At 43.0% G+C, this 16,505-nt stretch overlaps 1 protein-coding gene across 1 annotated transcript in view; it reads right to left on the bottom strand.

The window, feature by feature from the left end:
- LOC115283515 (transmembrane 9 superfamily member 2-like) overlaps positions 1 to 16,505 on the bottom strand; it is an 86,863-nt gene that overhangs the window by 70,058 nt on the left and 300 nt on the right. Inside the window, exons 2-5 of the mRNA XM_029929708.1 lie at positions 8,229 to 8,296; positions 6,798 to 6,891; positions 1,433 to 1,560; positions 416 to 545 (exon numbers count right to left, since the gene is read on the bottom strand). Coding sequence (XP_029785568.1) covers positions 416 to 545; positions 1,433 to 1,560; positions 6,798 to 6,891; positions 8,229 to 8,296 — 420 coding nt within the window. The remainder of the gene's footprint in view (positions 1 to 415; positions 546 to 1,432; positions 1,561 to 6,797; positions 6,892 to 8,228; positions 8,297 to 16,505) is intronic.

Genomic DNA, 16,505 nt, shown 5'->3' with positions numbered 1-16,505 from the left:
GTTTTTAGTATCATCTCTAGCTGCACCTCTCCAGCCCCAAATCCTGTGCCACAGACACGCTCACCTACTCACAGCCCCCCAGTCGTAGCATCCTGTTTCAGACTTCCCTTATTTCCCTCCTGGGAACGTTCACCCACCCATGAATCTCACAACTACTTTTTCACTCCCTCCATTATATCCTCCTTGTCTCTCAGTCTCCTATCATAGAACATTCTATTGTATGGATGTGTCTACAGGTTTATCTCCTTACTCAGGAGAAAGGCCACGTCTACTTGAGTTTGTATTCCCAACACTTAGCACAAAACCTAGAAGATGGTAGGTGTCCCATCAATGCTTGCTAAGCGACTATACAAGAAAGCAAATTACTAAGTGAAGCAATATTCTTATATTTCTATAGTAGGTTCTCAACACTTACGTGGATAAGGCAAGCATGTTTTGGTTCGCCACTCTGGGTAATAAAACATCCTATCGGAAATCCTGGTGTGCAGGACTTTTTTCCATCTTTAGTATTATGACACCATATTACTGGCATGTTATCAATAATCCTAAATACAAATATGTTAGAAATAAAAGATTTACCAAGCATTTCACACCAAGCAATACCTACATCATCTTTCATGGATTTAAGTTCAAATTTTTAATCGAAGTCACCAAAAATAGTATACAATTTCAAGGATCTATTAAAACTACTTTCGGGGCGCGTGGGTGGCTCAGTCGGTTGAGCGTCTGACTTCGGCTCAGGTCATGATCTCACGGTTCGTGGGTTCGAGCCCCATGTCAGGCTCTGTGCTATCAGCTAGCTCCGAGCCTGGAGCCTGTCTTCGGATTCTGTGTCTCCCTCTCTCTCCGACCCTCCCCTGCTCATGGTATCTCTGTCAAAAATAAATTTTAAAAAACATTAAAAAAATGTTTTTAACTACTTTTTTTTAGAGGCAGCTGGGTGGCTTAGTCAGTTAAGCATCCGACTCTTGGTTTCAGCTCAGGTCATGATTTCACATGGCCCAAGCCCTGCCTCTGCTCTGCGCTGATGGGGCAGGGCCTGCTTTGGATTCTCTCTCTCTCCCTATCTCTCTACCCCTCCCCATCTCATGCTGTCTCTGTGTCTCTCAAATTAAACTTAAAAAAAAATTGAGGGGCGCCTGGGTGGCTCCGTCAGTTGGGTACCCTACTTGGGCTCAGGTCATGATCTCGCGGTTCGTGAGTTCAAGCCCCACATCCAGCTCTGTGCTAATGGCTCGGAGCTTGGAGCCAGGTTTGGATTCTGCGTTTGCCTCTCCCTCTGTTCCTCCCCTGCTTGCACTCTTTCTCCCTCTCTCAAAAATAAAGATTAAAATTTTTTTTAATTTTTTTAAAACCTAGTTCATTTTTTTAAAAAACTACTTCTGAAAGGACTTGAAAGATTAAGTCATGGTATCTCAGATGCCAAACCTACCAGTGATGTTGATAATTCAGTTGTATTCCTTTCTTCAAAAAGTCCAGCTTTTTCTTCTGGTCATCATTTGTTATATCATAGGATTTTACACAAACTTTTATACACGTTCCTGTTCTGTTAAAAGAAAACTGTTAAAAAAGAATTAAAATATTGAAAGATTTGACTAAATTTTATAAATTGTCACAAAATAACCAGTTGATCTTACAGATAAAACTTTTCTTCAGAGACTTCAGTACGCCGTCATCCTCAACACTGTCTCCTTTGCATTTTGATTTATACCTGAAATGATTACACTACACACACACACACACACACACAAACACACAATATGCTTTCATGATTAAAAACAATTTGCCTTCTTTTTTTTGAAAATTTTTAACATTTATTTATTTTTGAGAGACACAGTATGAGTGGGGGAGGGAGGGAGGGAGAGAGAGAGAGAGAGAGAGAGAGAGAGAGAGAGAGAGAGAGAGAATCCAAAGCAGGCTCCAGGCTCTGAGCTGCCAGCACAGAGCCGGACACAAGGTTTGAATTCACACACCATGAAATCATGACCTGAGCCGGTGTTGGACACTCAACCGGCTGAGCCAGCCAGGCGCCCCCAATTTGTCTTCTTTAATAACATATAAGGGGGCGCCTGGGTGGCTCAGTCGGGTAAGCCTCCGGCTTCGGCTCAGGTCAGATCTCACGTTCGTGGGTTCGAGCCCCGCATCAGGCTCTGTGCTGACAGCTAGCTCAGAGCCTGGAGCCTGCTTCCGGTTCTGTGTCTCCTTCTCTCTCTGCCCCTCCCCCTCTCATGATCTGTCTCTCTCTGTCTCAAAAATGAATAAAACATTAAAAAAATTAAAATGTTAAAAAAATAACATATAAGGTGGGATATGAAATCCACTGTAGCTTCCTAAAACTAGCTAATGTAGAACCCTTCACTTAAAAGTGGTAACAGGATTGGTTGTACTGATGGTCACACAACTCACTGAATATACTAGAAACACTGAAGTGGACACTTGAAGGGACGCCTGGGTGGCTCAGTCAACAGACATGCGACTCTTCATCTCAGAGCCATGAGTTCAAGCCCCACTTGGGGTGGAGAGCTTACTTAAAAAAAATTGGATACTTTATGTGGGTAAGTTATTTGGTATGTGAATCTCTCAGTAGAGCTGTTACCCAAAAAGTGTTTAAAAATCTGATATTTTCCATATGAAATCTCTTGTTTACAAAGTCTGGCTATGAGGGATTATCAGGATAAAGTGCCATTGTTATTAATCAGGAAATTATGAGCGAGAATAAACTATGAAAAGAGTGATACTTAGCACTTCATACCCTGAAAGCACAGGAATATTAATCCCAGTGTTTCCTACTGGCAGCTGAGAACACTCTTGTGTTTCTTTCTTTTTAATACTGTCACGTCTCTTCATTCCAAGGGACAGCATTTCTTCAAAAAGTTCACTTTTCCGTTAGGACAGTGGTACACCACAGGGGTATTTTGTGCAACTTTAATTGTCAAAAAGCTAATGCCTGACACAGAGACCAAAGGAAGAGAAGAACAAAGAGCCCAGAAATAGATCTATAGAAATAGATCTACATAACTATGGCCATGTGATATTTTTGACAAAGATGCAAAAACAATTCAGTGGAGGAAGACAAGGGGAAGAAGGAGGAGGAGGAGGAGGAGCAGAAGGAGGAGGAGGAGGAGGAGAGGAAGAGGAAGAAGAAATTTCAACCCAATCTCATACCTCTTCCAAAATAACTCAAAGAGAACATGGATATTAAAAATATAAAATAATCATGAAACTTTTAGAAGAAAACATAAAAGAAAATCTTCAAGACCTAAAGTCTGTATCACATCTCCTTCAACTTGACACCAAAAATACAACCCATAAAATGAAAGCTTGACTATTGGACCGCATAAAAATTAATGAAGTTTGCTCTGTGAAACACTCAAGAAGATGAGGGCGCCTGAATTACTCAGTTGGTTAAGCATCCAACTTCCTCTCAGATCATGATCTTGTGATTTACAAGTTTGAGCCTCGTGTCATGCTCTGTGCCGACAGCTCAGAGCCTGCAGCCTGCTTCAGATTCTGTGTTTCCCTCTCTCTCTGCTCCTCCCCTGCTCACCATCTCTCTCTCAAAAATAAATAAATATTTTAAAAAATTTAGGAGATGAAAACATAGGGGTGACTGACGGGCTCATTTGGAAGAGCACGTGACTTTTTTTTTCTGAGTAGGCGACTCAATCTCAGAGTCATGAGTTAGAGCTTCATGTTGGGTATAGAGATGATGATGGTGATGATGATGATGATGATGATGATTATCATTATTATAAATAGAGGAACCTGGGTGGCTCAGTTGGTTAAGTGTCGACTTTTGATTTCAGCTCAGGCCATGATAGCACAGTTGTGAGATTGAATCCTGAGTCAGGCTCCATGCTGAATATGAGCCTGCTTGGGATTCTCTCAATCTCCCTCTGCATCAGGCTATGTGCTCACAGCTCAGAGCTTGGAAACTGCTTCAGATTCTGTGTCTCCTTCTGCTCACTCTCTGTCTCTCAAAAACAAATAAAACATTAAAATATTTAAAAAAAACTTAAACCAGGGTCTGAGTTTTGTGCAGCTTCAAAAGGTCTTAACCCAGCCAGCCAACCTACATAGATCTCAAGGGGATGATGCTGAACAAAAACAAAACTGATCCCAAGAAGGTTACATACTACATGATTCCACTTGTGTAACATAATTGAAAAAACAGGGTAGAAATAGAGGCGGCTGGAGGAGGGATGGGTGAAACAGAGGATGGGCATGAAGAACATACTTATGGTGCTGAGCACTGAGTAATGCATAGACTCGAGGAACCACTACCTTGTACACCTGAAATTCATGTAACACCGTACATTAATTACACTGGAGTCAAAGCAATAAATTAAAAGAATTGAGAAGAGGGGCACCTGGCTGGCTCAGTCGGTTAGGCCCCTGAATCTTGATTTTGGCTCAGGTCACCATCTCATGGTTTGGGAGTTCAAGCCCCACCACAGGCTCTGTGCTGACAACACACAGCCTGCTTGGGGTGTTCTCTCTCTCCCCCTCCCTCCCCCTCCCCTGCTCAGGCTCTCTGTCTCTCTGTCAAAAATAAATAAATCAACATTAAAAAAATAAAATAGAGATTAGTGGCTGTCAGTAGTAAGGAGTGTGGAGGAGGGGGGAGCTATGAATGGGCAGCCTGATGGCGCCTTGTGGTGACGGAACCCTGCTGGGCACTGATTGTGCTGGTAAGTTTGTGAATGAATCCACACAGGTGATTAAAATGTAAAGAATCTCCCTCTCTCTCTCTCTCTCTCTCTCTCACTGACACAGACAGACAGACACACACACACACACACACACACACACACGCACGCGCACGCACGCACAAAGTGAATGCACAAAAAGCTAGTGAAATCTGAATAAGTTCTATGCACTATACCAATATCAAGTCCTCGATTTCCTATTATACTATAGTCATGCAAGATGTTACCATTGGGCAGTGGCGCCTGGGTGGCTCAGTAGGTTAAGTGTCGGGCTCAGGTCACAATCTTGTGGTTTATGAGTTCAAGCCCCGCCTTGTGCTCTGTGCTGACAGCTCAGAGCCTGGAGTCACTTCGGATTCCATGTCTCCGTCTCACTCTGCCCCGCCCCCGCTTGTACACGCACATGTGCACACACACTGTCCCTCTAAGAAATAATAAAGACAGGTGGTGGTGATGGTGGAGGGCACTTGAGGGGAAGAGCACTGGGTGTTGTACGGAAAACAATTTGACAATAAAATATTATGGAAAAAATAAATAAATAAACAAATAAATAAAACATTTAAACCACAGCATACATATGGAAAAAAAAAAAAACAAACAAAAACAAAAAAAAAAGATGTTACCATTGGGCAAGTCTCGGGAAGGTACACAAGACCCCCTTGTTCATGATTTTTTGTAGCTTCCTGTGAATCTATAATTTATAACTAAATAAAAAGTTTTAAAAGAAACTAATGCCTGATGCTTTCACAAGTGTTTACATATATTAAAATGGGGGCGCCTGGGAGGCTCAGATGGTTAAATGCCCAAGTCTTGATTTCGGCTCAGGTCATGATCTCACAGTTCTTGAGACTGAGCCAGCTTCAGGCTCTGCACTGACAGCACGGAGCCTGCTTGGGATTCTCTCTCTCCCTCTCTCTCTCTTTCTCTCTCTCTTTCTGCCCCTCCCCCACTCACACATGCACTTTCTTTCTGTCTCTCTCAAAATAAATTTTATTGATTAAATAAAAATAAAATTGATCAGACTATAGCCTTTCGATACTCACAGTTTGCTGTACTTCGAGTATATTTCAATGAATTTGGAAAAAAGGAAGGAAAAAGTGAATGCCTTCATAACTGCTTATGAAAATATCCTTACTCTATCACAGTAGTATTAAGATATTGAAGGCAGAGTCAATAGAGAATGACAGTCCAATTACATCTGCTTCTATCACCCTACCCAAAATACACAGGAACAATAAATTAAACTTCTTTCCTTTTCAAAGCACAAATAAAACCTGACGGACGAAACCTTTATGCAGAACCACTGCCTCAGACAGTTTGAAGAGCACATATTAAATGCGTTCTTCTGGCAGCACCACATTCTATCTCCTTTCCTTTTTCTCTACTTCCTTTTAAAACAAAGACTCTCTAGGGGCGCCTGGTTGGCTCAGTCAGTTAAGCGTCTGACTCCAGCTCTGGTCATGATCTTATGGTTGGTGAGTTCAAGCCCTGTGTGGGGCAGCTGTGCTGACAGCGCAGAGCCTGGAGCCTGCTTCAGATTCTGTCTCCATGTGTCTCTGTTCCTCCTCCCCCCGCCAGAATCACCAGTTCTCTCAAAAATAAACACCAAAATAAATTTTTTTTAATTTTTTTTAAAAAATATTTTTTAATGTTTTATTTATTTTTGAGAGAATGAGAGAGAGAGCATGAGCAGGGGAGGGTCAGCGAGAGGGGGAGACACAGAATCTGAAGCGGCCTCCAGGCTCTGAGCTAGCTGTCAGCACAGAGCCCGACACAGGGCTCCAACCCACAAACGTGAGATCATGACCTGAGCGGAAGCTGGACGCTCAACCGACTGCGCCACCCAGACGCCCCAGAAATTTTTTAATATATAAAACAAAGACTCTTTGGGGCACCTAGCTGGCTCAGTCAGAGGAGCATGCAACTCTTGATCTTGGGTTGTAAGTTTGAGCCCCACATTGGGTATAGAGATTACTAAAAAATGATAATAATAAATAAATAAAAACAAAGACTCCTTGCTATGATTTTAAGCAGTCAGTTTTGAAAAGATTCAGTTTGAAATAATAATAGTAAGATCAGGTGAATAACCTTATAAGGAGATGAGGATATTCGTTCTCCAAATAGCACTTGTCCAAGATTTTCGGAAGGATTTCTCTTTCCAGAGTGTTCACAGAAGTCAAAGCTAGAAGAGAAGCTCAGGTAAGATGAAAAACATCAGCAAAGAACTCTATCTTTGTCGTCTGTCTCGCCTCTCCACTGTTAATGGTAGATGTTTTAAAAACATGACCCAGAAGGTGTCTAATTATGATTTATAGACTTCATTATAGAGTCCTCTTTAAATTATTTAATCTTTTATAACTATGAATTCATTATTAAAAATACTCAATGCTCATGGTACTCCTCTTGACTTTGGTAATGTAGGTAATCACAATCTTTAAAAAAAAACTAACAGTATTCTCAGAACTAAACTTCAAATTACATAAAAATAAAGCAAACAATAGCTTAAAATGTGTAATAATTCTAACCTGTGATATCTAGAAACTGTAATTACCAGTTCTGATCAAAGAGAAACTTAAACAAAATCCTTCCTCAAATATATGCCCACAAATTCACTCATAAATCAAACGATTACTAAATGAAAAGAATTACAACTACCTTTAAGTAAATGTGAATATATAAAATAGGATATAAAATAGTAGAAGATAAAATCAGTTGGTGGACTTGTGTAATATTTCAAATGCTCATACTAACGCCCTACCCTTAAATCTAGTATTTTAATGAAAATTAGACCTGATTTTACCTCTGTTTACTTAGTGGAAAGAAAGCAATATCAAAAGGAGTCATAATTATTTTTCTAAAAAGTATATCATTTGTTGTTACTCATAAATGATTGATCTTAACCTTGATTATGTGATACCTGCTCACTACTAAATGAAACAGGTGCAACCATTAAAAACCGCAGGATAAACCCACCCAGCCTATGTTTTAGAAATACATTACAAATCTGTGAAGATTTTTTTTAACTTCAAAAGGTAGTAAATTTATAATTTGCTTTTCTTAGAAAACTCAAATGTGGCAACTTCCTAAATTTTTAAACACTTGCCTCACATTGATATCTCTCTATTCTAATCATTTTGTTCCTGTTACCTTTATTACAAAATTACCACCATAAATCTTTAATAAATTCAGGGCTTTCATTTACTGCCCTTATAAACTTTTTAACACATTCTGGGATGCCTGGGTGGCTCTATCTGTTAACACTCGGACTTCGGCTCATGTCATAATCTCAGTTTGTGAGTTTGAACCCCCACATCGGGCTCTGTGCTGACAGCTCAGAGCCTGGAGCCTGCTTCGGATTCTGTGTCTCCCTCTCTTTCTGCCCCTCCCTACTCACACTCTGTCTTTCTCAGAAATAAATAAATGTTTTAAAAAACCTTTTAAAGCATTTTAAGACAATAATATCACAATTGTGATATAACCACAATTATATCAGATATAACTATAATACTTGTAACTTACATATTGTATTCATAAGTCAGGATGGATTCCATGGAGTCCAATCTATTTACAAATAGTGATATTGAGGACTATAAAATGTGAAGAAAACACTCGTCAATAATACAAAATAGAATAAGGTAGCACTTGCAAAGTATATAATGAAGTAACTGAAAGGTAATTGGGTCTATTGCTCCCATCAACTGACAACTGTGCAATTAGAAATTAATAACTTAGTACAGTGTTATAAATTTATAACATTACGGGTATCCATTTTTAACATAGTATAGCTATAAATTCATAATATTTCATTTAGCTGGCATCATTGGATTCTCCAAACACATAAATTTTTTAGAAACCTCAGCCAGCTTAAACTTTTTTCATTATAGAACCCTTTGAGAACGTGCTCAAAGTCATGGCCCCTCTCTCCCAAAAAGCACAGGCATTTGCCAGAGCCTCTGCACAGTCGTAAGAGACTTCATAGGATCCTTGGAGTCCGTGGAATTCAGGTTAAGAAAATGAGATAATTTTAAAAGAAGAGAGAGAGAGATAATTAGTTTTTAAAAGGAGGGGGCACCTGGGTGGCTCAGTCCGACTCTTGATTTTGGCTCAGGTCCTGGTCTTGGTTTCATGAGTTCAAGCCCCATGTCGGGTTCTATGCACTGACCGCATGGAGCCTGCCTGGGATTCTCCTTCTCTCCCTCTTTCTCTGCCCTCCCCTCACATGCTCTCTCTGCTCTGCTCTGTCTCTCTCAAAATTAAATAAAGTTCAATAAAATTTTTTGAGATAATTAAAGCTACCTGAGTCCGAGCTCTCCATGTATTACTTGAACCATTTGTATAAGAATCATTCTGAAACACACTTCACACGTTCCTGTCTTGAACAGAACATGATGATCACAATTTACCTTTCCCTGATGGCTTGGGGTCATTTTGAACTTCAAGCCTTGCACCAGCTTTGACTCTATGACATATTCAGCATTCAATGAAGTAAGAAGAACTATTTGCTTCCAAAGTAAATTGCCACAGATGCTACCCCAACTCCTACTACCTGCACTCCTCACCCCTAGCAAAGAAGCTAAGCCTCTTTGTAAAGATTTTATGCCTTCTTTTTACCTGTCAGTTGTGAGGCCTCTTCTCCCTTTCTTCTCCCCCACCCCCAATCTGCTAGAAAGCAACCCTCAATGTGTGGAATAAGTCACCAGGTTTGTGAAAGCTGTGTCAAAAAGACGGAGAGATTGAGAGTTGCTACATGAATATTAGGACATCTATTCTGGCTTTTCACAGGACACTTCGGCTTACTTTCCTGGATCTCAGCTGTGTTCTTGATAATTTACAAGACAGGATTTTTAAAACCACCAAAACAGCTGAATTTGGGTAATCATTTTATTCATGTTCAAAATTCCGAAAACTGCTTTAAAAAAAAGAACATCTGCTATCATCTTTACCATATGGTTAGATTCCTTTTTTAATAAGAGGATGTAGAAAATCAAGTTTGGGAACAAATACAAGCCTCACTATAACTCTGTAAGGGTACTGTATCTGCACTTAATTGAAATCTAATCAGAAAGTTAGCAATAGCAAACATACATCAGTTATAGTTTTGCAAAGGTGAACAGGCAAAAGTTTCTAAAAGGACAGCAGATAATTAAGGATAATACTTCCGGGGCGCCTGGGTGGCTCAGTCTGGTAAGCGTCCGGCTTCAGCTCAGGTCATGATCTCACAGTTTGTGGGTTTGAGCCACGCGTCAGGCTCTGTGCTGACAGCTAGTTCAGAGCCTGGAGCCTGCCTTCGGATCCTGTGACTCCTTCTCTCTGTGACCCTCCCCTGCTCATGCTGTCTCTCTCTCTCTCAAAAATAAATAAAACATTAAAAATTTTTTAAATAAATAAATAAAAGGATAATACTTCTTATCTAGAATCCTGAAACACAAGATACATAAGATTTGAACTATGTTTTAAAATGCATATTTGGAGGGGCGCCTGGGTGGCTCAGTCGATTAGGTGTCCGACTTCAGCTCAGGTCATGACCTCATGGTTCATACGTTCCAGCCTCGTGTCAGGTTCTGTGCTGACAGCTGAGAGCCTGGAGCCTGCTTCGGATTCTCTGTCTCCCTCTCTCTCTGCCCCTACTCAGCTTGTGCTTTCTCTCTCTCTCTATCTCTATCAAAAGATAAATAAACATTTAAAAAACAAAATTTACAAAATGCATATTTGGAGTTTACTGTATTTAAAAGAACCTTAATGGTTTCTCAAATCAAGTGGAGAAAAGATGAATTATTCAATAACGGTGTTAAAACAACTGTTCAGTGACTGAGGGAGAAAAAGGGAAGTTGGACGCTTACTTCATACATTACACCAGGAAATATCAATCTTGTATGTTAAAATTTAAAACATGAAAGCAATAGAAGAAACCAGTTTTAGAATCTTGGCTGGCTTGGCTAAGACCTTTCGAAACAGGGCACAAAACTCAGACCCCAAAAAGTTGTTTTAAGTTTATTTATTTATTTTGAAAGAGACGGCATGAGTGGGGGAGGGGCAGAGAGAGGGAAACAGAGAATCCCAGGCAGGTTCTTCAGTGACAGGGCAGATGCGGGGCTTGAACCCAGGGACCATGCGATCATGACCTGAGCTGAAGTCGGCCGCTTAACTGACTGAGCCACCCCCAAAATATTTTTGATAAATTAAAATAAAAGTCAAATTTTCAAAATGGCAAAAAAACAGAACCAAAAACAAAACACAAGAAGCAAAGCCAAAAGGCAATTGACAACCAGGAAAAGGATGTCACAGACAAAGGACTCATTTAAGAGTGTCCACAACTCAGTTTTTTATTTTTTTAAATGTTTGTTTTGAGAGAGAGAGAGAGAGAGAGACAGAGAGAGACAGAGTGCAAGCAGGGGAGGGGCAGAGAGAGAGGCAGAGAGAAAAATCCCAAGCAGGCTCCTTGCTGTCAGCACAGAGCCCGACTCAGGGCTTGGACTCACGACCCTATGAGATCATGACCCAAGCCAAAATTAAGAATCAGATGCTTAAACAACTGAGCCACTAAAAATGTATTGCTGTGGAAAGATGGCGTTGTTAATAGAGAAGTGCAGGTTACAAAATAACATGGATACTATGATTTTGTGTTGGTAAAAAAAAATGCACGTGGACTCTCATTCATTGCTAGTGGGAATGCAAAATGGTACACCCACTTTGGAAGACAGTTTGGCAATGTCTTACAAAATAAATCATGAGAGACTACTGAATACTGAGAACGAACTGAGGGCTGAAGGGGGAGGGGGAGGGGGTGGGGTGGTCATGGAGGAGGGCACTTGTGGGGAAGAGCACTGGGTGTTATATGGAAACCAACTTGACAATAAACTATTAAAAATAAAATATAATATAAAAAATAAAATATGAAAAATAAAAAATAAACTAAACACACTCTTAGTATCCAATCCAGCAATGATATTGTTTGGTATTTTCCTAGAGGAGTTGAAAACTCATGTCCACACAAAACCTACACAATGTCTAGAGCAGCTTATTCCATCATTGCCAAAACTTGGAAGTAACCAGGCCGTCCTTTAGTAGGTGAATATATAAATAAACTGTGACACATCCAGACAATGGGATATTATTCAAAACTGAAAAGAAATGAGCTATTAAGCCATGAAAAGGCAAAAGGAAAACTAACCGCAGATTACTAAGTGAAAAAAGCAACCTGAATAGGATACATACAGTATGATTTCAACTCTATGACTTTCTGGAAAAGGTGAAACTATTAAGACAGTAAACTGATCAGAGGTTGCCAGGGATTAAGAGAGGGAGGGATGAACAGGCAGAGATCACAGAGAATGAATAAGGCACTGAAACGACTCTGGATGGTATTATAATGATGGATGAATGTCATTATACACTTGTTCAAACACACAGAATGACCAAGGGTGAACTGTAATGTGGACTATGGGCCTTGAGTGGTAATGAAGTGTCAATCGAGGTTCATCAGCTGTGAGGAATGGACCACTCTGGCAGGGGGTACTGACAATGAGGGAAGCTATGCATGTGCAGGGCAGAGGTATATGGGAGCTCTATTCTCTGCTCAATTTTGCTCTGAACCTAAAACCGCCCTAAAAACTCTATTGAAAATACACATGTAACAGGGTGCCTCGGTGGCTGGTCTGTTGAGCATCCAACTTCAGCTCAGGTCATGATCTCGTAGTTTGTGGGTTCAAGCCCTGCATCGGTCTCTGCACTGACAGCTCAGAGCCTGGAGCCTGCTTCGGATTCTGTGTCTCCCTTTCTCTCTGCCCCTCCTCCATTCACATTCTGGCTCTCTCTCTCTTTCTCTCAAAAATAAACATTAAACAAATTTTTAAATAAACAAATGTGGATATTAATATATATAGGAAAAAATGTACAATAGATTTGTTCTTTTTAAGGTTTTGTATTCTTAGGTAATCTTTATACCCAATGTGGGGCTCGAACTCATGACTCTAAGATCCCAGAGTCACATGCTCTTCCAACTGAGCCAGACGGGCGTGCCTAGAATACATAATAAGCTATCAGTAGTAGTGATTCTATAATTATTAGAAATGCTTTTCTTTTCTTACTTTTGCTTATCTGCTACTGCTTTTGTAATAGTAAAAATTTTTAAACTAAAAAAATCAAATGGCGCCTGGCTGGCTCAGTCAGTTAAGCATCAAGGCTCTTGGTATTGATTCAAGTCACAATCCATGTCAGGTTCCACTCTGAAAGCACAGAGCCTGCTTGGAATTGTCTCTCTCACCCTCTCTCTCTCTGCCCCTCCCCTGCTTTCACAGGAGTGAGTGAGTGTGTGCGTGCGTGTGTGTGTGTGTGTGTGTGTGTGTGTGTCTCAAAATAAATAACTTTTTTTTTTTAAAAATCAAGGCGCTTGGGGCACCTGCGTGGGTGTTGGTCAAGAGACCGACTTTGGCTCAAGTCATGATCTCGCAGTTCATGGGTTCAAGCCCCACATCAGGCTCTGTCGTGACAGCTCAAAACTTCTGCTCCTCCCCCGCTCATGTTTCTTCTCTCTCTATCTCAAAAATAAATATTTTAAAAATCAAGGGGCTGGACGCTAGCAAATGAAAGAAGTCCGAATGTTGAACCTAGAAATGAGAGATTCACCAAAAGACAGAAAGCAAAATCATAGGGGAAAAAAAAGTAGAACACATTATGGATAAAAGTAATTGCCTAAAAAGAAAAGAGCTTACAGAAAAGAAATTCCAGACATTTGTTATGAGTAAAGATGTTTCTTTGCTAGGAACCCTACTGAAATAGAGAGCCAAGATGAGGTATTACCAGAGAAAAGCAGATATAAAACTATTTTTTTTGCATAAAAAGCTAAGGCTTTTATTTATTTTTCTTTTTTTTTTCTTTTTTTAATAGTTTATTGTCAAATTGGTTTCCATATAACACCCAGTGCTTCTCCCCACAAGTGCCCCCCACCATAACCATCACCCCGTCTCTCCCTCCCCCTCCCCCTTCAGTCCATGGTTCCTTTTCAGTATTCAGTAGTCTCCCTTGATCTGTGTCCCTCACTCTCCCTGGCTCTCTTTCCCCCTTCCTCGCCCCGTGGTCCCCTGCCAGGTCTCTCCTGTTAGACCTATGAATGCAAACATATTTTTAAATGCCATTTCTGTAAGAAATTACTATCAATGCTTCTCACAGGAAAGAGCAAAGTCCAGGTTTTGAGAGCAAACTTGCTGCACTTACAACTGGCCTTTAGAAAACTCTGGAACTTTCAAGTTGGTTAAGACTGTAGTCAAACCACACCCAGCACAGTTCTGAGCTTCCCAGTGCCGTTGTGGTACCTTATGCCAGACCACTCCCTCATACACTAGATCAGACAACTAGGAGTCAGGAAAATAAGTCTTTTACTAATGTTTATTTATTTTTGTGAGAGACAGAGACAGAGTGCAGGTAGGGGAAGGGCAGAGAAAGAGGGAGACCTAGAATCTGAAGCAGGCTCCAGGCCCTGAGCTGTCAGTACAGAGCCCCAAGCAGGGCTTGAACCCAAGAACCACCAAGAGATCTGAGCCACTCACTGAGCTCAGAGATAGGGAAAAGGATTAGGGAGAGGAGGAAGAGGGAAGAGCCAAGGAGGGGAAGAAGAGGAGCAGCCACAGATGAGGAGCTAAGAGAGGTGGAGGAGCAGCTAACAGGGAGGGAGGCGAGGCAGGAGGCCCAGGAGGAGCCCAGAAGAGCAGTGAAGTAGCCTAGAAAGAAGGAAGCAGAGGAACCAAGTTAAGAGGAGACAGCCAGGCCAAGAGGGAAGAGAAAATGGGAGGGGTGGAGTAAGGTGGGAGGCGTGGGACCTAGATGGGAGAGGTGGGAAGGGAGAATTGGGACCTGGAGGGATGAGGGAGTGGATGGGGCCCGGATGGAGTGGCAAGGCCTATAGAGGAGGGGAGGGGCGCAGAGCAGAGAAGAATTGGAAGGTGAGGTGCCTGGGTGGAGGGGTGAAGCCTACAGGGAAGAGAAAAGCAGCAGGGCTGTCCCAGGGCTGGAAGGGCAGGGCCTAGAGAGGAAAGAAACGGGAAGGGGAGGGGCCTGGGTGGAAGGGCAAGACTGTAGTGAAAAGGCATAGCCTAGAGGAGATAGGAAAGAGGAGGGGCGGGGCCATGGTGGAGAGGAAAGTGGAACACCGGGCTTAGAGGGTAGAAGAGGAGAGGCCGGTCCTAGAGGGGAGAGAAGAGAGGAGAGCCAGGGCCTAGAAGGTGGAGGAAAGTTGCCTGGGTGGAGGGACAGGGCCTTGGTGGACCAGCAGGGCCTAGAGAGGACAGGAAAGGGGAGGGGAGGGGACTGGGTAGAGGATGGGGACATAAGAGGAGGAGAGGAAAGTTGAGGGGCGGGGCCTAGAGGGAGAAGAAAGTGGACAGGTGGGGCCTGGTTGAAGGGGTGGGGCCTCAATAAGAGGAATGTGGAGAGGCGGGGCCTACAATGAAGAGCAGGGCTTGGGGGGCGGGTCTACAGGGGAGAGGAAAGGAGAGGGCCTGGGCACAGAGAGAGAAAAGGAGAGGGGTAGGGCATAGAGGGGAGAGAAAAGGGGAAGAGAGGGGTCTGGGTGTGGAGGAGCCTACAAAGGAGAGGAAAGGGGAGGGGAGGAACCTGGGTGGAAAATGGGGACATTATAGAGGAGAGGAAAGTTGAAGGGTCAGTCCTAGAGGGGGGAAAAAAACTGGATGGGTGGAGTATGGGTTGAAGAGTGGGGCCTAGAGGGAAAAGGAACATGGAGGGTCAGGTCTGGGTGGAAGGGTGGGGCCAGGAAGGGAAAAAAAGTGGAGGGGCGTGGCGTGGTTGTAGGGGTGGGGGGCCTAGAGCAGAGAGGAAATGGAGAGGGGTGAGCAGTAGACAGGAGAGGAAAGGTGAGGAGCAACGCCTAGAGGGGAGAGAAAAGGGGAGTGGAGGGTAGAATGAAGGGGAAAGGTGGGCCTACACGGTAGAATAAAGGAGAAGGTGGCTCTTGTAGGGGAGAGGACAGGGGAGGAGCATGGACTAGAGGGTAGAATAAAGGGGAGAGGTGAATCCTAGAGAGGAGAGGAAAGGGGAGGGAAGGGGACGGGGTGGAGGAGGGGCACTAAGACAGGAGAGGAAATTTGAGCACGCGGGCCTTGAAGGGAGGAAAAACTGGACTGGCTGGAACTGGTTGGAGTGGCGGGACCTGGATGGGAGAGGAAAGGGCAAGGGAAGGGCCTGGGTCGAGATTGAGTATATAGAGGAGAGAGGAAAGTTGAGGGGTCGGTCCTAGAGGGAAGAAAAAGCTGGATAGGTGGGGCATGGTTGAAAGGGCAGAGCCTAGAGGAGAGAAGCAAGTGTAGGGCTGAGCCTAGAGAGAAGAAAAAGGAGGGGTCGGTCCTAGAGGGAGAGAAAAGGGGAGGGCTAGGGCCTAGAGGGTAAAAGAAAAGAACCTGGCCAGCCTGGGTGGAGGGGCGTGGCACAGACTGGAGAGGAAAGTAGAGGGCCTGTGCCTAGAGAGGAGAGGAAAGGGGAGGGAAGGGGCCTGGTAAGAGGATGGGAACATTGAGGGGAGAATAAAACTGGACTGGCAGGCGTGGTTGGAGGGGCGAAACCTAGAAAGGAGAGGAGTGGTGGGGCCTGGGTGGAAGGGCGAGGCCCAGAAGGGAGAAAAAGGTGGAGGGGCGTGTCCTAGATGAGAGAGGGGCGGGGCCTTGAGAAAAGGGAAAGAGTGGGAGCTGGTTGGAGGGGTGGGGCCAGAGGTGGAGACGAGAGTGGATGGGCGGGGCCTTGGTGGAAGGGCGGGGCCAGGAGGGGAGAAGAAAGTGGAGGGGCGGGGCC

Source organism: Suricata suricatta, chromosome X (genome assembly GCF_006229205.1).
Source record: "Suricata suricatta isolate VVHF042 chromosome X, meerkat_22Aug2017_6uvM2_HiC, whole genome shotgun sequence".
Classification (NCBI taxonomy): Eukaryota; Metazoa; Chordata; class Mammalia; order Carnivora; family Herpestidae; genus Suricata; species Suricata suricatta.
This window is presented reverse-complemented; position numbering and strand designations above follow the sequence as displayed.